Source organism: Lineus longissimus, chromosome 15 (assembly GCF_910592395.1).
Source record: "Lineus longissimus chromosome 15, tnLinLong1.2, whole genome shotgun sequence".
Classification (NCBI taxonomy): Eukaryota; Metazoa; Nemertea; class Pilidiophora; order Heteronemertea; family Lineidae; genus Lineus; species Lineus longissimus.
Genome location: NC_088322.1, coordinates 10,470,858 through 10,492,505, shown reverse-complemented (window position 1 = coordinate 10,492,505; position 21,648 = coordinate 10,470,858). Strand labels below are relative to the sequence as shown.

The 21,648-nt window shown below is 42.7% G+C and overlaps 1 protein-coding gene across 1 annotated transcript in view; it reads right to left on the bottom strand.

Annotated features, from left to right (window-relative positions):
• Nucleotides 1-21,648, bottom strand: part of LOC135499476 (titin-like) — a 119,945-nt gene that overhangs the window by 8,992 nt on the left and 89,305 nt on the right. The window contains exons 121-133 of the mRNA XM_064790236.1: nucleotides 17,495-17,575; nucleotides 15,905-16,077; nucleotides 15,505-15,634; nucleotides 14,870-14,983; nucleotides 13,797-13,994; nucleotides 13,094-13,489; nucleotides 10,514-10,723; nucleotides 10,125-10,291; nucleotides 9,371-9,799; nucleotides 9,053-9,200; nucleotides 8,352-8,684; nucleotides 7,653-7,831; nucleotides 7,272-7,431 (exon numbers count right to left, since the gene is read on the bottom strand). Coding sequence (XP_064646306.1) covers nucleotides 7,272-7,431; nucleotides 7,653-7,831; nucleotides 8,352-8,684; nucleotides 9,053-9,200; nucleotides 9,371-9,799; nucleotides 10,125-10,291; nucleotides 10,514-10,723; nucleotides 13,094-13,489; nucleotides 13,797-13,994; nucleotides 14,870-14,983; nucleotides 15,505-15,634; nucleotides 15,905-16,077; nucleotides 17,495-17,575 — 2,718 coding nt within the window. The remainder of the gene's footprint in view (nucleotides 1-7,271; nucleotides 7,432-7,652; nucleotides 7,832-8,351; nucleotides 8,685-9,052; nucleotides 9,201-9,370; nucleotides 9,800-10,124; nucleotides 10,292-10,513; nucleotides 10,724-13,093; nucleotides 13,490-13,796; nucleotides 13,995-14,869; nucleotides 14,984-15,504; nucleotides 15,635-15,904; nucleotides 16,078-17,494; nucleotides 17,576-21,648) is intronic.

Here is a 21,648-nt window from a genome sequence, read left to right as displayed (position 1 = left end):
GCTCAATATCCGAGTAACACTTCCACCCAAGTTCAAGGTCATCCGATGTCCATGCCGTGCTGCATTGATGAACTGAACTGTTTGAACCGAGCACCAGCCTCTGATTCCAAGAGACATTACCGAGTTAGCGAGTCACCATCTTCCAAGGACTGCTACATTCCAGCTTTGTGCATTGTTGTCACACACATGATATGCATGAACTAATATTTGAATTCTCTTTCAGATATTGAGTAAATTTATGAACTTTGCCTAGTATTTGGTATAGAAGTTGGCCTTTTACTGTGGGATTTCATTGTACATGTACATTGTAACTGTGTCTTGAGTTTTTGAGCATCTAGTCTAGGTTTGAGTAGGCCTTTGTACTAGAATCACCACATGAGTCTATGCTTTAGGTTGTAAGTTGACCTACTGCATACTACGAGTTATGAGTATTTCTTCTGACTAAAAGCTGTATTTGGTCTTGAGAATCTTCGCTGCAGTTACAGGTTGTAATTTGACCTTGCTGCACACTAACTTGAGTTGAGTTTGAGAATCTTCGCTGCAGTTACAGGTTGTAATTTGACCTTGCTACACGCCAACATCGAGTTGAGTTTAGAGTCTCACTGTGGGTTTTGAGTGACCTTACAGTGTTAGCAAGTTTACCACATCAGTGTTAAGTGGAGAATTTGCGTCTTTCTTGAGTAGAACACACGAGTTGTTGTTACGTTGTCATGCTTATGAGTAGGCCTTGGTGAAACTTGGAATATCACTTTGCGAGTTCATAACACCCAACGTGTACGGTGTTAGCAGTGCCAATTCATCTTGCATATTTTAGTTGCATTTCAAGCCAACTTCTATGCTACCATTTTGTATTGTCGCTTTCATGTGTTCACAGCTACACTTTTCCTAAGGTTCTATTTTGCAACGTTTCATCTGAGTTTATCTGGGGTTTGAGAAATTTCTTGTGCTGCCCTCTATGCTGTTCATGATACTACAGGGTTGAGTTCATGTCATATTGACACAGGGAATTTATCAACTGGCTGAAATTCCAAGGGTTTAGATTGCTACTGTGCTTATTTCAGTCATTCTCTCTGAGATCTGAGTTTTTTGAGTTTTGAGTTTTGAGTAAAACTGCAACCATGGGTGAACCACCAACCTTGCAATCACTGTGTGATAAACGCAAAATATGTCGCGGGAAGTACACTCGACAGGAAAACACTGTGACAAGGTATTACAGGGAAGCATGTAACTTGTACGACAAAGGAGATCGCGTTACCCAGTTTGAGACAGCCGTGCGAAAAACGGGTAATGCCATGGAAGAGCTGAATGCGGTCTACGGTGAATTGAAGGACGTACAGACTGAGGTGGACTTCCATCCTGATTTAGGGAAACTGAACGATGAAGCCTTGAGAGTTGAGACTGAGTCAGAGGAGAGGTATCGCACCCAGTACTACGACATTTCTGCCATGGTTCAACAACTGCAAGCGGATGCTGAGAAGGAGAGGCGTACCCCGTCGGAGAAGTCGAGTGATACTTTCACACCTGAGCACTTTGCCGCCGCCATGAAGGAGACCCTGGAATCAGTACAAACAGGAATTTCTGGTGATCAGTTAGAAAGGATTCTAGGGACCTTATCGCACAAGAAGCGTTATGTTCAGATACCGAAATTCAAAGGTGATGTCGAGTTGTTTGACCAGTGGAAACAACTGGTAGAGACTGAATTAGAAAAACCAGGCTATAGCGAGGTGGAAAAGACCCACATAGTCATATCATTAGTTGATGGAGAGGTATCCAAACTCATCAGTGGACTAAAGGATCCAAGTTCAGATGACATCCTTGAGTTTTTGGAGAATAGGTACGGAGATGTGTTGACAAAGATCCAGAAGGCAGTGAACGAGATTGCTGCAGTGCCTGCTGTCAGTTCGCCCTCAGCAAAGGATCTTGATTCTCTCTACAACCTGCTTAATTCCAACTGGAATTACATCATGAAACGAACAGAAGATGACAAACACGTGGTAAGGGCAAGCTGGATCTTTACAGCCCTTGTCCGACCAAAACTGCCAAAGGGACTTCTCAAAAAATGGGATGGAGAGATAATCAAAGAGGAGAAGTCGATGGGGACGACGTCGGAATTACCGATACGTTTCGACACTCTTTTGGAGAAGCTGCAAGATGCCGTCAAGGTTGCGAGGCGAACGGAGCCAAGCAAACGAGATAAACCCGAGAAGGAGAAGGAGAAAGAGAAGAAGTGGGTTAAGGATTACCAGAAGGAATCTAAGAAGCCTACAGGTCATGCTCTTCAGATATCTCAGAGGACACCGAAACCCAACAAGGAGGAATCGTGCATATTCTGTCAACTTAGGCACTTCTCATCAAGTTGTCCAACAGTGAAGTCGATGCCTGTGTCAGAGCGAGTTGAGAAAGTGAAAGCGTCAAAGGCATGTTTCAACTGCTTGCGGACTACTCACTTTGTGGATGCATGTCGGTCATCTAGCTGTAAGAATTGCTCGAGGAAGCATCACACACTCTTACATTTCGACAAGCAAGGAGGAAACAAGACTGGGAGCAACCAGGAAACATCGAGCGAAAAGGAGACAAGTGGAGATGGTAACAAGCCTGAGGAGACCGTGAAATCACCCCACTACTTCGTGAAAGCCAGAGAGACAGATGGTGAAGTACTGTTACAGACAGGCCTAGCGAAATTGGAGTCGAGGAATGCAGTCGCACATGGACGAGTTCTCTTTGACTCAGGGAGTGGAGCCACATTTGTCAGCAAGCGAATGGCAAGGAGTTTGCAGCTGCATGGTCAACCAGTTGCAGCAGAGTTTACCTTAGCAGGAGGAAAGGTCATGACACTTGATACCCAACGAGTCAAGTTTCATTTGTCGAGCATACTACCCAAATGGAAGGGAGAGACGTTCGAAATCATCGCCTATGTTCTAGAAAATCCATGTGCTGATATCAATGAAGTCAATGAGGATTTGTCAAAGATTGAACAGCTGAGAGACCTCCAGATAGCTGATGAGTTCCCGAGAAAACGTCAATCGGTGGATGTTCTGTTAGGAATCCAGGATTCAATGAAAATCTTACAGGATAAGAGAGTCTTTGGATCAGGAAACAGTCTTTCAGCGCAGAGGAGTCACATTGGTTGGATCGTGTCCGGAACCTGTCCCGCTGATCAGGAAAGCCACACAACGTTGCCAGTCAATCATTCAACATTTCAACTGTCCAGCGAGATAGACATCGCGACCAAGCACTGGGAGACGGAGCACATAGGGATCCTACCAAATGAGAAAAACCAGCACCTCTCAGAGCTTGAGACTGAAGCCCTGAGACAGCACAAGGAGAAAACAATCAAGATCAAGGATGGTTATGAGACAGGATTGTTGAAACATCCGGAGTGGAAGGATAAAATTCTGAAATCAAACAAACAACAAGCAATGAGGAGACTTGGTAGTCTGGAGCAGAGACTGAAAAAGGATCCTACATTGTCAGCGAGATACCAGGAGCAAATCAATGAGTTGATCAAGAAAGGTCGAGCGGAACGAGTGAGTGAGGAAAAGGAGCCGGAGGATCGTAGTGTGTGGTACTTGCCCCATCATCCAGTAGTGAGAGAGGACAAGACGACAACAAAGGTTAGAATCGTCTTCGATGGATCGATGAGAGGCCGGGATGGAGTATCACTCAACGACACCTTATTACCAGGACCTGCCCTGCAACCTGACCTTCCTGGAGTTTTGATGCGATTCAGGCGCCACAGAATTGCATTGATAGCGGATATCGAAAAGATGTTCCTCCAGGTAAGTATGAACGAGATAGATCGAGATAGCCAGAGATTCCTATGGAGAGACTTGGACACGGATAAGGAGCCGGAAGTTTTCAGATTGACCACAGTCACCTTCGGATTAACGTCTTCGCCATTCTCAAGCATCAAAACTGTGCTAGATCATGTCGCGGCACATCGTGAGGAGTACCCAAAAGCTGCTGCAGAGATTGAGGAGAATATCTTCGTGGATGATATTTTGAGTGGAGATGAGGAGGATAATGAGGTGGCGGAGTTGGCAGTTGGACTGAAGGAGATTCTGAGCCCGGAATGGAACATGAGGAAGTTTCTATCCAACAAACCAGGAGTTTTGTCAGGTCTTGCCAAGGAAGACATCGCGTCGGAGCTCACAGAGAAGATGGTTGGCGAAGAGATCTCAACAAAGGCGCTGGGAGTCAGATATCGACCCAAGGAGGATGTTCTCATGTTCTCATTTGTTGACAAAATGGAGGATGTGGAGATCGAGACCAGGAGAAGTGTGTTGAAACAACTCCATCGGATTTATGATCCACTTGGCATGCTATCGCCCTTTGTACTCAAGGCTAAGCAAATTTTCCAACAATCATGGGTCACAACTGGAGGATGGGACGACGCGCTACCATCGGAGATAGAGGAGGAGTGGAAACGCTGGAAATCTGAAGTGACACTACTGGACAGCATCAAGATACCGAGGTGTATTGTGCCTGCTGACTTCCAGGATCCAGTATATTTCCTACACGGCTTTGGAGATGCATGTGAGACATCATACGGAGGAGTGGTCTATTTGACTAGCCAGGATTCAACTGAGAGACGTCACGTTGCTCTACTCAGCTCAAAGACCAGAGTAGCACCCCTGGGAAAGAGGAGGAGCATCCCGGAACTGGAGCTCATGGCATCACTGGTGACAGCAAGGTTAACAAAGTATGTGGAAAGAGAGCTCAAGCTTCCGATTGCTTCAGTGAATTGCTGGACAGATTCCAAGGTTGTCACACACTGGTTAAGCAAGCCACCATACAAATGGCAAACATTTGTCGCAAACAGAGTAGCTGAGATTCAGAACTTAGTGCCACCCTGCAACTGGAGACATGTTCCAGGAAAATGGAACCCTGCGGATCTTTGTTCCCGAGGACTTACTGCTGAGAATCTGGTTGAATCTTCATTGTGGTGGAATGGTCCATCCTTCCTGACTGAAAGTGAAGAACAGTGGCCAGAACAAGAGAAGAGCAAGAAGGAGGATGAGGAAATAGCTGACTCGAAAGCCAAGCCCAAACTTCGTCAGATTGGTATTGCTGCTGTAGCCAAGACGGATATTGCTGCTGCTGAGAAATACATTGAGAAATTCTCATCATACCAGAAGTTCATCAGGGTAATGAGCAGAGCGAGGAGTTGGATTAGGATCCATAGGTCCCGAAAGGAGGGGAGAGATCAAAACGAGGGGAGAGAAACTGACAAGGAGAAAAGCATTCCAGGAACAACTCTCAATGACAGACGTCAGGAGGAGCTGCACTGGATCAGATGGGCTCAATCGCTCAAGTATCAGGAGGATATTGAGGAATTGAAAGCCGGACGACAAGTCACCATGGAGAGTAAACTGGCTCCATTGAGCCCAGAGTGGGACGAGAAGGATCAAGTGATGCGAGTGGGAGGTCGTCTTCATTACGCCCCATTGCCGGAGGAAACTAAGCATCCCATCATCTTGCCTGCTCACAACCGATTTGTGGATAAGTTAGTTCTGTACTACCACCAGATTAACCTACACACAGGACCAGCACAAACCCTGGCTTTCTTGAGAAACAAGTACTGGCTTATTCATGGGAGACAGGAAGTGAGACGCATTCTTCACAAGTGCAAGGCTTGTAAGGATCCAGAGGAGATTGAGCAAAAGATGGCGCCGCTGCCTGTGGAAAGAGTGAGCATGAGTCTTCCTTTCACGCACATAGGATTAGACTATGCAGGACCTTTATACGTTAAGATGTCCAGAGATGAGACAACGAAGGCTTACATTCTGATCTTCACGTGTATGGTGACTAGAGGAGTGCACCTGGAACTCACACCAGATCTTACTACAGAAGAGTTCATGGCTGGGCTGCAGCGCATGATGAATCGCAAAGGGAAATGTGTATTCATTCTCTCTGACAACGCAAAGACATTCAAAAAGGCAGACACCTTGCTGAGGATTCTTTACAAACAGAAGAATGGAAAGAACAAGCTTAATGAGGAGATAACAGGAAAGGGAATAACATGGCGTTTTATCACGGAGAGAGCCCCATGGCACGGAGGATTCTATGAGAGACTCGTGCAAAGCGTCAAGAAACCACTGAGGAGAGTGCTTCGGAAAGCACACCTGACATACCTTGAGATGCAGACTGTACTCTCGGACATCGAAGCACAACTGAATTCTAGACCCCTGACTAGTGTCTCTGCAGACAAAGAGGATTGGTCGCCTATCACTCCAGGACACCTGATGATTGGCCGGAGCCTACAAGTTCTGCCTGATGCCTCATTGGCAGGCCATACTACCGTCGCAGTGAGCAAGAGATGGGCCTATAATCAGCACCTGTCAAGGATCTTTTGGAATCGATGGACGAAGGAGTATTTGACTGAGCTGAACCAACTGAGGAAGTGGACTGAGGTTCGAGATAACCTTCATGAGGGAGACGTTGTTCTAGTCGCTGAGGACAACACCAGGAAGCTGGATTGGAAGCTTGGAAGAGTGGAGGAGATCTTTCCAGGACGAGACGGTCTTGTGCGCTCAGTACTGGTGAAGACGAAATCGGGATTGATGAGACGTCCAGTACAGAAGCTGAGGCTATTGGAGACCACCATTGTGCCAGAGGATGTTGAAAGCGATTCAGATCCAGATTAGCCAATGTTAGTGGAGTATTGTGACTAGAGACATTCTATGAGCATTGAGAACTACAACATATACAAGAAAATACAACTAAGGGTTTCGTTCACTTAGTAAATACTTTATTCGAATTGTGGAGTACGAGTAGAGAGAATAGTTCAAGCGATATTTGCCAGTTGGTATTTCGCATAATTCGTTTCAATATTTTAGCCAGTGTTGCAGTAAGCGTGAAATTTTCGGTGCTCAGATTTCAGAGGGGAGTATGTCGCATTGGGACAACCTGTATAAGTTTAGTTTTTTGGGACACACTGTAGTTCAAGGTAATTAGCATAGGTGGCAGCACTGGGGGGAGTGTGTTGAGAAAAAATGATGGAGGACATCTGAGATGCTGTGAGCACATGAAGAAAAGAAACCTGAATATTATGATGAGAAGATGAATATAGACAGTTTTATTGAATTACAAGAGTTAGAGTTGAGTAATTATACAGTCCTACCCCGACAATGCAGGAATTTGCGTTGACAGATCAGAAAAAAACAACAACAGATACGAATGCCATTTTCGATCAAATTAAAAGTCAAATATAAAGGATGCTGTTATCAAAACCAAATTTACCTGAAAGATGAATAATTAATTCTACTTACTATCATCCTCATCGACAGTAGCTGCAGATTCTTTCCTCTCTCCAACGAGGACGGGGTCAGACTCATCCGACGCCTTGCTGAAGCCATGTTTGTTCTCGGCCATTACACGGAACTTGTACGTCCTGTTGGCCTCGAGGTCTTTCACATGGTAGGACGTGCTCTGCGGGTGGAATGAGTCAGAATAAGCATAAGTCGAAAATGTAATTCACCGGGATTGGTTTAGTTTGTAGATCTATTTCATTACTTCTGTAACGTTTTGTGGATCTCGTTTTGAAAAGAAGCATGCTGATTAACTCACAATCGCACCCATGTATAGTTTGAGTAGGCCTATTTTGTTATGATAGGCTAATAATAAACTGTGTACTTCAGCTATATACTCACCCTGCAGTTAGAGGTCAGCACCTTCCAATTGTCCTTAAACTTCTCACTGAGCGTCATCTCGACTTTGTAGTTGTTGACCGAGCAGCCACCATCGTACGTTGGGCCGGACCATGTCAAGACTAGTGAGGATTTGGCAATCTTTGAGCAAGAGGGCTTACCAAAAGGAGGTTCAGGAATGTCTGTGGAAAAGGACAGAGGATGATGATGCGCTTTTTTCAAAGATAGAAAGGCAAACCAGATGCAAACATGCAGCAATTTGGGAAATTAGCGCCGACACTCTTGATATAACATCATTTAACTCTCAACACTTTGTTTTTATGTCATGACCCACCTAAGACATTACTTGCATCCTTCAGCAGTACCTTACATGACTTCACATGCCTTGCAATCTTTTGAAGGGAATGTCAGAAAACAGCGGCATATCACAATACTGGGTTTTACACTGGATAAAATGGGCATTAAAATGTAGGTTAATCTAGGTTTCTCAAGAGAATGTCACCTGTTTGGATCTATAATTGAAGATTTTCCAAACCTTTTTGACTTAACTATTCATTGAAAAACTCCCAATGAGCATCTTTTGTTATCACCATTCTCATCATGAAAAACATTATTTTTGGATAAATTATAACTTTTCCTAAATCTTCTCCAAACTACACCATAAGAAACCGACAAATTTGATAGTCGTCAATATCTACTCACCCTCCACATTGATAGAAGCAGACGCCGTCACAACACCTGCATCATTCTCCAACTTCACCGTATATTTCGCAATGTCATTTTGTTCACACTCCCTGATTGTCAAAGTCGTCTTATCACGAATATTGTCTATTTTGATTCGGTCGCTGGGCACAATTTTTTCACCGTTCCTCATCCATTTGATCTCGGGTGTGGACTCGCTATTGAACACAGCTTTGAGCACGGCTTTTTTGCCTTTTAAGATTGAAATGTTTTTTGGCGGGTCTTCGATAACGGGGGCGGTGGCAGGACCGGCACCCTCTTTGCTCTTCTTGGTGGAGGCAGCACCAGATCCCTCTGAAAACAAATCGTTAAACATTTTCAGGGTTTGTCATATGTCATGATTTTGAAAACTTTGATGCCACAAAATCAAGTTAGGGCCTTAATGGAAACTACTGGAACTCTATATATTGCGAGATTAACAGACTTTTCATTCTATCAACTTGAAACTTCTTAATGAAAAAACAGAGTCCTGAGAGAAAAGTGATACATGTCTTCTCATACAACGTTTCAATATTGGTGAGCTCCATATAAAGCGATAAATATAAGTCACTACAAAGCAACATTACTGATAAGGGATAACTGCTCAACGGCTCTTATTTCACACAACAATTAGACAAGTATCTGTTGTATTTGACTTTTTGTCAATAGTCGTATTTCCTAACCTTTGCAGACAAGATCACAGTTCTCGGTGGCAGTGCCGGAGCTATTCTTGGCCGTGCAGGTGTAGATTCCTTCATCCTCTGGGTAGGCTTCAGCAATGACTAGTTTGGCTTTGTTGTTGCTGTACGACATCTTGAAGTATTTCGATTCCTGCAAAAGTTAGAGAACCTCACTTTTAGTAAGATTTAAAGCGAACTGGTTCTTCATATAGTTTCAACTATTTGAAGAGGTCTTTGATTATTCACACTCTACATAAGAATTCACACACTTCACGTGATAGTTAAAAGAATGCAATATTGGATCAGTTTCGTCGGGCGTACCTTTATCGTTTTCTTATTGCATTTCCATTCTATCGTCGGCTCAGGTACGCCCTCGATCTCAACCTCGAACACAACCTCGCTCCCCTCCCTGGCAACCTGGTCCACAAGATGCGTAACAAATCCCGGTTTCTTCTTCAATTGAGGTTCTATATGCGATGTCAAAACTTCTCTGAAGTCATGTTGTTCGACCTCCTTTTCTTCTGAATCTGTGGAATCCTGACTGAGTTTTTCTTGGAGGCTCGGCCGGGATTTCAATAACGCCCGGAAGTCTTTATGCGTGTGTTCTTCGTCTGAGATTTCCTCCACTTTCATGCTGCACTGGCACTTGGCCTGACCGACGCTGTTCTCGGCAATGCAGCCGTAGCGGCCCGCATCTGTCGCTAATGTCGTTGTGATTTCAAATGTGTGGATGCTGCCTTCGCTGGTGATCTGTAATGTCGAAGATGGAGATATTATAGAAATGCGATTAGATTGAAAAATTTCTAGGCGACCTGGCTAACCTGGAGTGAAACTTGTTCATTTCAGCACCAACAGATGGCATGAGCTCCTCTTAATGTGTTTGGCAATGTACCAAGGCACGAGATTAAATGAAACAACTCAATTCCTCAAATCAGCCTGCAGCTCAGTGACCTTAAATATTACCAAAATATATAAGCTCGCCTTATAAATTGTTGATGTAACGTATATCTGGGATGAAAATGGCCAGGCTGCGGCACCCTTTCGACACAGGCGTGCCAATGTCATCTATACGTACCTTGAATCGGCTATTAGAGCCAGTGAGATCCTTGCCGTCCTTGGTCCACCGCACCAAAGGAGCAGGGTCACCCTTCACCTCACATGTCAGCCTCGAGCACAGACCTTCCTCAATCTGAATCGACTTTGGCTTCTCGACGAATTCTGGTGGCGTCAAACCCTCAATGTCTGCAAAAAACATAAAGGGAAGTCAGTCATGGTGTCTTGGAGTTTAATAGGTGGTGTAGTGGCGCGGTTGTCTAACTGGCAGGCATGAGGTCCATGGTTCAATCAAAATCTAATGGATGGTCATGCTTTTGTTGATATTTAAAAAACTGCTTTATTTTATTGTTAAAATGGTCATTTACTCTTGTTAAAAATCGCTGTGAAAAACTCCGCTAAAAACTTTACCTTTTGGTCTTACAATCAATTTGCACTCGGTAAAAGCTTGTCCAAAATCATTGACAACTTCGCACGCATAAAACCCTGTGTCTCCCGTAGATGCCTTTGACAGCGTTAATTTATGCATATTTCCCGTAACGTGGGTCTGTATAAAATCGGGATCGTTTGACGGCAGCTCTTTGTTTTGTCGAACCCAGAACACGTCAAGAGGAGGGGTGCCTAGAAAGGAGGGAATATGAGGAGGACATGCACACGTGGAGTGGAGGACAGAACTTTCTTTTTCTTGGTGCACTCCCAAAGGGGGCTAAAACTAATGGAACAGAAGTGTGGAGTTGCTGACAGTGATGTTCTACTTGTAATAACCTGTGGTGTCCCAGTTGTAACCAGTGGTATTCCAGTGGTATTCCAGTGGTAACAAATGGCACACAAGTAGACTCTATTTAATCAGGATTTGGGTCAGGAATGCCAAAATAGTTGGACTTGAAAAACCCCTCACCACCCAGTGGTTTTCCAAAGTATCCCAGAGACCTCCAGTGGTTTATGCCACAGGTATCTCTAAGTTTTCTAATTGTAAATCCAGTGCTCTGCACCAAGGGTGTTTCAAAGGTTTCATGCTGTAAATCAATTTGTAATCAGTTCCATTAGTGTTCTGGAGGTAACCAGTGACCCTCCAGAGGAAATCCAATGGGGTTCCAGTGGTAATCAGAAATGCTCCATTGGTGACCAATGGTGCAGAAACCGTGCGAAAGGTCTGAGGTGTCACCCAAGAAATAGAAAGAACAAAGACCTCTAGAATAGAACACATGCAATGATACACACACTAGGTAATAACAAATTGAGGTCTAGTGCAAGAGCTAGGTTCTAAGTGTAGTCGGTTCAACCCTAACTTTATTCCCAGGTATCAAATACAATTCAATTCTAATACTAGAATTAGAAAGAATTATAAGTACGTATGCTTTCTTTGTGAAATAGTGTTTGGAATGGGACTACAGGGTGTCCTAGAAAGGATGGCATGTATTTTTTGTGGTCATCTGACATGAACAAGTCACTGCAAAACTCAATGAAATGCAACACACCAGTTAACAGTGAATGGCATGTAGGGGAGCCATAGTTTTTGTTGCTACCCTATTGGACACTATTCAACTCTTTTCTGGGACGCCCTGTATATTGAAATTTTCCTTGACAGGCCAGTTTATTCATGCTATCGGAACTAGTCAACTATAGAACAAGACTAGATAGGTATGCCACACGGACTACAGAATGACATACATATGGACTAGCATTGCTCAACGCAAATGGAGCATATCAAAATGCCAATAGTTTATGACTTTCTCTCCCTCTTACGGCCCACGCTAACGCATTCTTTAGGCCTCTCCATGAGGTCAGAGTCAGTGCCTAGTACTTAGTACTTAAACATCATTACAATTAGTATCAGGCCCGTCGCTAGTGTTACTTTAGTTCATTATTTCATGTCAAATGCCCGAGTATGCACTACATGTACAGTACAGCGCACACGAGCGACATAAATGCATTTGAGACAGGCAGAGCAATAGGACATTGCTGATTGTCAATCAGGAAACTGACTACTCAGATGAAGGAAGAAAATTTCTGGCCAGTCGCTCTCTGCTGTTTAGTTGCCCATGTGCGAAAATGCACTGCATACAGGCAACTAAAAAGATAGCAAATCGACAGAAACCTGCATAGCTGACTGGTCAGTTTACCCAGACAAGTAATTTTCGATTGCTCTGTCTCCAATTAACTGAACACTGCTCTCCGTTAAGTCGCCCGTATGCGCCGTACAATCTAGACGTGACACAGTTGCAGACATGTGGCGACTGACTTACTGTTGAAGAACCAGTCGACATTGTAAAGGCAGTACACTGAACAGACAGACAACACATGAATAAAACATTAGAAAATTCTGCCTTTTCTTCTAAACTGCTACATTGAAAAAAAAATGTATGGGTGTAATCTATGCAAATAGGTACAAAGACAATTAAAAAACCCAACAAAACAGGACTGCCACTATTTTAGAAAGCATGAGAAGAACCTAAGCTTCTCGAATTGGCAAAAGAGGGCAATTGATACTCTGGACCGTACACATGTCTACATCGAGTTTTGAGATAAGGACTGGGGAGAAAATGAATGGAAGTTTAACAGAACAGGCTAAGTTGAGACAGGGGTCCGTTGAGAACAGCAGGGGCACACTGTGCTGTGGGAAGAGACACTACAATCGGCCTAGAGAAGCAATTTTCCAACTTGACGCGTGACACCATATCCGGACAGAATGTCAATCAGTACAGGTAGACTTAGAATGAGACAATTTGAAAATTGCCAAAATATTCATCATGAGAATGAGAGATTTTTATAAAGTTCATGTTACTCTTATTCTGAATAGTGTAGGTATGGCAGAGCAACCCACATTGTTGCAGCAATTTGGCAGACAACACGCGGCAAGATGGAAAATCATTCCTCCCGGTTGGCAATGGGAGATAAGGGACACTCAGTTTCACAATGACACATCAAAATGGAGAAAAAATTCAACAAAACCTGACACTTCTTTAAATCCTTCAATAAAACCTTCCTTACCTTGAAGTTTGACGGCCATTTCAACCTTGTCCCCATCGTCGACAACAGTGTCTTCTAACTCCTTGGTAAATTTCGGTGGCTGTTCCTTGGGCGCTTCTGTGACGGTAACTCGTGCACTGGTTCTGGCTTCCCCGACTGGATTTGTAGCAACACAGGTGTATTGGCCGTCATCCTCGGTGAAAACCTCGGCAACGTCCAATCTTGCCGTCGTTCCGTCAAATGAGAGTTGGAAATCTGTGGTTGATTTGAGTTCTTCTTTTCCCTTCAACCACTTGATGCTGGGTTCAGGATTCCCGGCCACAGTGCATTCCATGACTAATTTGTCACCGTCGGCAACTATCATGCCCTTGAGTTGTTTGGTGAAGGTCGGTGGTGTCTTCTCGCTGCCCTTGGCAACTGGAAGCAAGAGATTATATGGTCAGCAGAGGTACTAAAATGATCTTACAGTGGTCATTTGAATCATTACACTGATTACAAGGCCACAGCAGACTTGCTTGAATCCTTTCTCAAATGCACTTCACAGGCACTTCTTCTTGATTTCCCCCCCTCCATTTTCATCCACCACACCAAAAACGACACAACTAAAATCAAATGTCAATGGCAATCGCGAGATAAATGAAACAACCAAATACATGTAGACCTTTGGAAGGAAATAAATCAGCGAAAGAATGCAAAGCACTGAAAACATAATGCACTGTCATACCTATGACCTTGAGCTGACTCTCCGACCTTGACTCTCCAAGGTCGCTCTTGGCAACACAGGCAATCAAGCCTTCATCTTCAGGGAATATCTCGTCCATTTCTAACCATGCCCGCTTCCCATCGTAGTTCTGACGATAGTCGCTAGAGAGCGGTAGGATCTTGCCCTCACGGTACCAAGAGATGACTGGCTCCGGAAGACCTGGAAAAGGTGAAGACACGTTAGAATTTCGAGAACAACGAAGCTATGATATACTAAAACCCGAATCTGAAGACAAGGGGCCCAATAAATGTAGGCTGGTGTTAGACTTTCCAGAACTGAGTACCATACTGATCACTTGTTGGTCGTACTGATAGCAAAGACTGCTGTGATATAGAGGGCTTCTCGGTTATAACTAAGCTCGATACTGAATTAACACACCAACAGTAATCTGTCAGAATCAATCTAGGGAAGCACAATCAAAATTGTTATTGTGGCACTTTAAAACGAGGAAGTAATAACAGGGACATAAAAGGAACACATTTTGTTCCGTTTGAAAAATACGAACATTGTTGCATTGTAAACTTCAATAACTTTGCAGAAGTCTATGGGCTGACATCCAGGAAGTTGGCGTTTTTTTCCTCATGATTTTGATCAAATCAGCCCAGTCCTGTATTTGTCCACTGGTGAATTAACATGCAATTCTATTCATGACTTATACGAACTGCAGCAGGAAGAATCTACTTGCCAGGTTAACTACAATTTATGCTTTTGTGGGTTGTCAGAATAGGAATAGGATAGTTGGCCTTAGCACATGACTCGTTTAGTATGGAGTGCCCAGGCAAGGAAATAATATATAGGGTCATGGGTTCTTGAAATCCTGGTCTGGTGGCCGCTTTAGCTTGGTCTGGTCATGCGCACAAGTGAGCACTGTATGAGTAGCTCCTTGGTAACCGATAGTGCCTATGCCTCTTCCGAGACCTACAATGGCGACACAGTCATTGTAATGCATTTGGAGTCAGACTCTGTTCACTGAAAAGCTCTGCACAGAAGTATTTGTGAAAATTTCTTTTTATTGCACAAATATGGTCACTCACCGATGACTTCACACTCCCAGATCGCTCCCTCTCCTTCAGCCACCTCAAATGGGTCCTCGAGTGGGGTCAGGAACTTGGGTGCTGTTGGCTTCTTCAGTTTAGGCTTGGGTAGAGCTGAAACAAGAGATAGGCAGATTCGTTACAGCATGCTGTCAAAATACAGGATCAAGGATAGAGATCCGAAATAAGGAAATTGACATCGATCATCATCGGCCGGCATCGTGCATCACTTTCCAATACTTAAGTTTAATGCATTTCAGTTCAACCTCCAAAACACAAGCATAAGCTGGGCAACATCTGTATCAAGGAGACATTAGGACAACTCTATCTTTGTTTGTACTAAGGACACGGCAGGTTGACGTAATTGGACATGTCCACCCTATTGATTTCATAATATCAGAAATGTATAAGGTAACTCCCTAATGACTTTCTGCTGATATCAATATTCAATTTTCTTCTCGGAAGTCAATATAACAGATAAATCTCTCTCTTGGTCATCCGTAAATCTCTCAAGAGTCAGTTCCAAGATCGAAATAGAGAAAAAAATTCATGCGAGGGCCCTGACACTAGAGTGTGAAAAGTTATGGACTATAGGGAAATATCGGAAGGAGTGTGCTCTTGACTCTGTGCCTTACCTTTCACAGTGAGTGGTGCAGATGCTTGCGCTTGTCCTGCCACATTGGAGACTTTGCTCATTATTGTTCCCTCATCACCAGCTGTAATGTCTGTGATCTCTAGGTAGGAGAAGTTCTCGGTTTTGTAGATCTGAAATAAGACACAAATTTTGTAGAAACTACAGAAAATATGATTTTGTGCGAAAATAAATGAATAAGTGCTGATTACCATCAGGAACAGTTTACTGAGAGCTTTAAAATGTATGGTCATGTCAATAGGTTCTGACAATTCTGATTTTTCATTCCGGACAAATCTGACAACCCTCAACTGAAATGTGCTGCTTTGTGATCTGATCCAGTCACACACCCACACAAGGTCAGGCATCCCGTGCCAGTGTCTACCCATGAATAGGGCTCGTACCTGATATCGGCCTCCGGGTGAGATCTTGGTTCCCTCCCACTCCCAGGCAAGTTCAGGGGTAGGTTCTCCAGCGAAGGCGCACTGGAACTTGGCACAATTGCCCTCCTCAATGTAGCACTTCCTGGGCTTGGTGGTGAAGTATGGCTTGATCTTCTTGTCAGTTTTCTTCTTTTCTGAAATGTTTAGAAAGGAAATCGTTAAAACTATAAATAGAGGTGAAAAGAGAAAGGCAAAGGGAGTGAAAATAGAAGGGTTGTACATATTACACTGCACTTCTTGGGGTTAACCCATTTTTCTGATGATGGTGTTGTGAATTTGTGACAGAACTTTTGAGTTAAAGTGTTTTAAGTACCAAAAACTCATGACCCATAAAACAGATCATGTAATTTGAAACCTGAAAAGTTAGGGCTAGATACCCCCTCTTGGAGTCTTGGACCTGTCCCGGCAAAAGATAAGGCCCAGCCCATACAAGTTCCAAACATGTAGTAGCAGTCGGACTTCAGTTTCAAGGAGATTTAGAGCAGGATTTTTGTTCGAAAGAAAACTAATTGCCCATGTCCTCTGCCTTATATCCATCACCATGCCAAGATTAAACAGGTGTAAAGACACCAGGAGAGGCAGACAGATTCACACCTGACCCAGGTAAAAATCACCTGTAGTAACAGGAACAGATGTGGTTAACGTTTAACCCTTCATTACAAGACCTGTGGTCATGGTGGTAACTAGCCACAAGGTATGGCCCTGCTTCCTAATCACACATGATATAAACAGATTTTAATGAGTTTTTTACTGAGTTATAACATGGTAAGGTATAGAATGATCTTGATAAGTACCTAACTAAAGCAGCTTCTGACATGGCCTACTGGGTATGACCAAGATAGTCTATATTAATTCTTGGTATTACAAGATCCATGGTAACCACAGACGTATGGCCATACATGTACTCCATCTAAACACTTTCAATTTTTTTCTTAAATTTGCACCAAGACCAGCTAGATGAATCTTAAACATCATGAAATGGAAGCTGACTAATATACACTTTTCAATCCACCTATGTGGATAAAAATACTCCGATCACATTTCTCTATCAATAAATCAGAACATCCAGTCCTCTTCTCTTTGGGAAGAATCACACCTTGGTAGTTTTTGCTAAGCAATGAAATTTGGCACTCAAGTCTTATTTTGAGAAATACTTCGGGAAGTTAAAAGGCGGATCCAAGAGGGTGCCACAGATAAAGAAGGAGCACCCTGGTGTTTTTTGGGTCATGATGGTAGCCATTCAAGTTCAATTTCTAACTTGCTTCAGACCTGCTCCCTTTATGAAGAATGAGGAGGAATACTGGCCAAAGGACACTGTCCTGACCGCAAAGCTCTGTGGTGGCCGGAACTCTCTAGGACAGCGACTTTGTTACCGAAATGGACCGACTGTCTAGCGTGCATATTAAAATTCCAAACACAGAGGAAGAAGATAAAGGTCAACTTCAAAAGAATGTTCTGGTAAGCCGCACCCCTCTATGCCTCTCCCTGGATCCACCAATGAATGTACAGTGCCCTGGTTTTGAGGGAGAGGGTGACCCTCTGTCGACTTACCGAAGAGTTTTCCAGCTGTCAGTGATGGTCGCTGTGGCTTCTCTTCCATACGCTTGAGAGCATCACGATGCTCTTGACTCACTGAAAAGAGACAGAGGAGGAGACATCAAGATTTGTCACAAAATGAATTTGATGGACAAATTTGAATGATTTTCTTCAGCCTATGGCGGCAAAATCCATTTGAGTACAACTTAGTTACAATGATGTTATGAGACAAACTGAAATTTAAAATGTATTTTAGTATCTGTTGGTCCTCTTTGCTATTCTTGGTATCACCTGGCTTCAACCGATGTTAAGGATGAGTCTCATTCTGTAAGGGAAACTTTCTTTAATATCAACCATACATGTATCTATGAGTATATAACCATTGTGGTCCTGGCCTTGAAAGCCCCCATGGCCCACCACGCTCACACCAGCGCTACATACTTTCATTTACAGCCTGATCTCATCAGAGATACCCACATCCTCCAGGGCAGACCTCCAACAAAAAGTCAATATTATCTCTACAGACCATCAACAAGACTCACCTTGGAGTTCAAACCATGTACAAAAGGTAAACCTCTCCCGCGGTTTATCCCGCATTTTCAAAATTTCAATTCAGATTTCTCTAAAACTTCTCAAGACACATGCCCGAATGTTGACTAAGTTAAAACTGATTTCTTTGAAACCATCTTCAGGTGTTCCCCAAAATATTTTCATGCTATTTTAAAGTGGACGTCTAATCCCTACCAACCAATCAAAACATAGGACAACAAAATGACACAGCGCGGGATACCAATTCACTGTGGGGTGTCCCTCTCGATGAGTCATCACAAACACCCGCAAGAAATGTCAAATATTAAAGGTCTTTATATCACAGCTCTTGAGGTCATTTCAATGGTTCTGAAATTCCCACTCCACTTCTAACAGTTTGAGGTTATGGTCAGAAAAGAAGATTAAAGATCTGGGGTAAAGACCTATCTATTTTAATGGAACCACTCAGACCCTCTGTGTCATCATTTTCATTTGATATGACCTCTGACCACCTCTGTCATCATGACACTTCTAAGGAAAGGACAATTTGTCTCCCTGCTCCCTCTATCAAGAGCCAAGCAAACTCATTTCAATGACATATCATGTAACCAACCAAACAGGAAAGTAAAATTGATTGAAAGAGATAGTCTCATTGACAACACTTGTCAGAAAATACATCTCTTTTACTCTTTTCTTGGGTTTTGGCCACCATAATTACTCACAGTCATGACACTGGGTATAGCCAATTCTTTAGATGAATAGCTAATTTTACGTTTTCACCACATTTGTTATGGTAATGGCAATAATTTCCATACATTCTGACGTTTTCATGCACAAACTGACATGTTCTTTTCCAATGCCCCAAGCAAAACATTTCGGTGTGACAAACCATACAATCATGACCGAACCATATTTGGTTGACCCGTTGAATGCCCATGGGCTATCAAATAGGCCTATTCAATACTTGATACCGAATACTGGGCCCATACTGAATAGTTTAGTTTAAAGAAAAGAAATCAAAATATTTTTTGAAGGAAATTAGTTTTTAAGCATACTTGGATTGTTTATTCAGTCAATGGTCAAATATATTGCTTTTTGTTGGACCCAGACTTTCATTTTAGATTGAATGTGCAAAAACTAATTAAAAAGATTTTCACCAAGGCAGGATATGCATGTAGGTCATTTCTCACCCCTCCCCCTCCATCTGGCCAAGACATGGTGACTTGCGGTTTAAATGACACACAAAATGGCTTTAAACTTTGACGTCACTCTATTCAAGCGAACATAATGAAAAGTCAAAATCCAATGGGTATCAGCAGACAATTTCCAGGCAAAGCAGTAACTCTATGCTTTTTGGTGGCATTTTTTGAATTTTGTTTCAAAATTTTGTAGCCACGGCTAGACATAAGATACATGATAAATATAGAGGCAAGAATGAGGACAATTGGGCCATTGCAAAATCTTTAATTACTGCACTAAACTGAAATAATTTCATGATTTTGTGATTTGATAGAAATAGACAGTGATAATTGTTTTGAGCATGGTAATTGTTATGGTTGATGAGTTGACCACGTCAAACGGAGGAAATTGACCAACATTCCTGTAGAGTACAACTTTTCTCCACTGGACCTACAGTACTGTCCAAAAGTGACAAGGCATGGAACCATGCCGATCTTGACAACGGTCCAGACTTTTGAACTTCCTTCTGTCACCATGCTGTTGATTCAAAGTCCTGAAAGGAGTATATCACTCTTAAAGGCCTACACCGTTTAATAAAAATTGAAAATTTGTAAATGAATTTGAAAATTTCAAATCATGTATTAATATGTACAAATTTCAACATTGCCTTTGTGTAGACGGAGATACAAAATTACTATATATACTAAGTTTCAGTAAATTCATGTGCACGAAAACTGCACTTAACGGCATTGTGTAAAACTGCTTTTCTATTTTCCTAATGGCGTTCTCCTATTAAAGCAGCCAAAACAATTATTTTGAGTTCTGACCCAAATTCTTAAGTGGGGGAAACAGCAACATCCTTATGACAGCAGTGTCAAAACTTGTTTGATTCTGTGCCAGTTGTGTTGATATAACCTGATATATCATGCATTAATGGGTTTATTATGTGTACATAACATTGAGTCTATTTTATTAACCCTGTTTAAATCTTAGACTGCAGAATTAATTACCATATCTGTTGCACAAAATGGACCATATATCAGATTATTGAGAATAAAATGGGTAGCAAAGGTGGGAGTCTGAGAAAGGGGGAACTCTGGTGTTTTTTATCGTCACTAACTCGAAGGATCTCGGTAAATTTCAAAGCTTTTTACCAAAAACATGATAGGAGCCTGCACTTGGCCTCCTATCCCTCTTCTGAATTACCACTATACTGCGTTCTGGTCTGAAAATACACAGTAGCCTATAAACATGTAGGCCCCCCCCCCCCCCCCCGCCAACACTCTCAAGCAAATTCCTAATGCATTGCAGCAGCCAAATGCAAACACCTAAATCAGGGGAAAAGGCGATTAGAACATGATTAACTTAACTACCGTGGACACTTACCAGAGCTTAGCGGTAATCCCTGGGCAAGTTGTTCCCTCTTCAGTATTTCATTCCAGCAAATGTCTTGTTATTTAAAAGTCTGTTTAATATGAGTGACGTCCATGTATGCTGTTGAATCTGTTTTGGCGAATACTTTTATCGGACATAATTTCAAAACTTGTTTTAAGAACGTTCGTAGAATCATAGAGGGTCAAACCGAAACAGACCGCAAAGAGTTAAAGCTTGTCTGATTCATTGCCTGCAGCATCAAGGCCACATACAATTGCTACATCACATCCATGATGAGCTCATTGATACTCCCAGCGCATCATGACCTCAACTGTCTCGGGGCACATCTCTCAACATTCTGATGTAAATTCTTGTCATAAAAATGACAAAAAACATCTCCCGTGATGAATGACTCTTCTAATTGCTCTGTCATGTCTGTGCCACATGTGAATTCCAATGTAGCAACAGTGAAGGGGCAGAATGGGCAAATTTGTTGGTGTTGTATTATGAACAACATAAAAGTTTGTTAAGAATTATTGTATCCTGAACTGTTTGGTAACATAACAGAAAGTTTATGACAAGTTTTTCGCAACTTTGGCCGGGCAACTGTCACTATACTCCATATTGCCGCCATCAAAGTGATACATTGTCCTAGGGTGGGTCAAGGGAGAAGAGAATGCCTGGCATAACAGGAGGTAGAGGAAGTTGGAGGCGTTCAGGTGATAGACGCGAAAAGACCTGCATCCGTTTAATATTCCTACACAGATCCATATTTTGCAGCTGAGGTAGAAAAGGAAGATATTTTGCACACCAGGCGAAAGCTGCATTATAAACAAATCAACTTTCTTCCAGTGGAAGCAAAAGTAAGATTATGCTTAATCATCATGGGCGCTTTATCAAAACTGCACCGATACGCATCATTAGAGTATACAAGTGCTCAAGCCTTGACTGCCAGCACAAGTTACATTTGACATTGCAAGCCTATCCTTGATCATCATCTGCACTGTATCAAAACAGCAGCAGTATGCATCATTAGAAGTACACGATTTCAACGCCTATTTCTTTTCCATGTGGGTGTTCAAAAAACT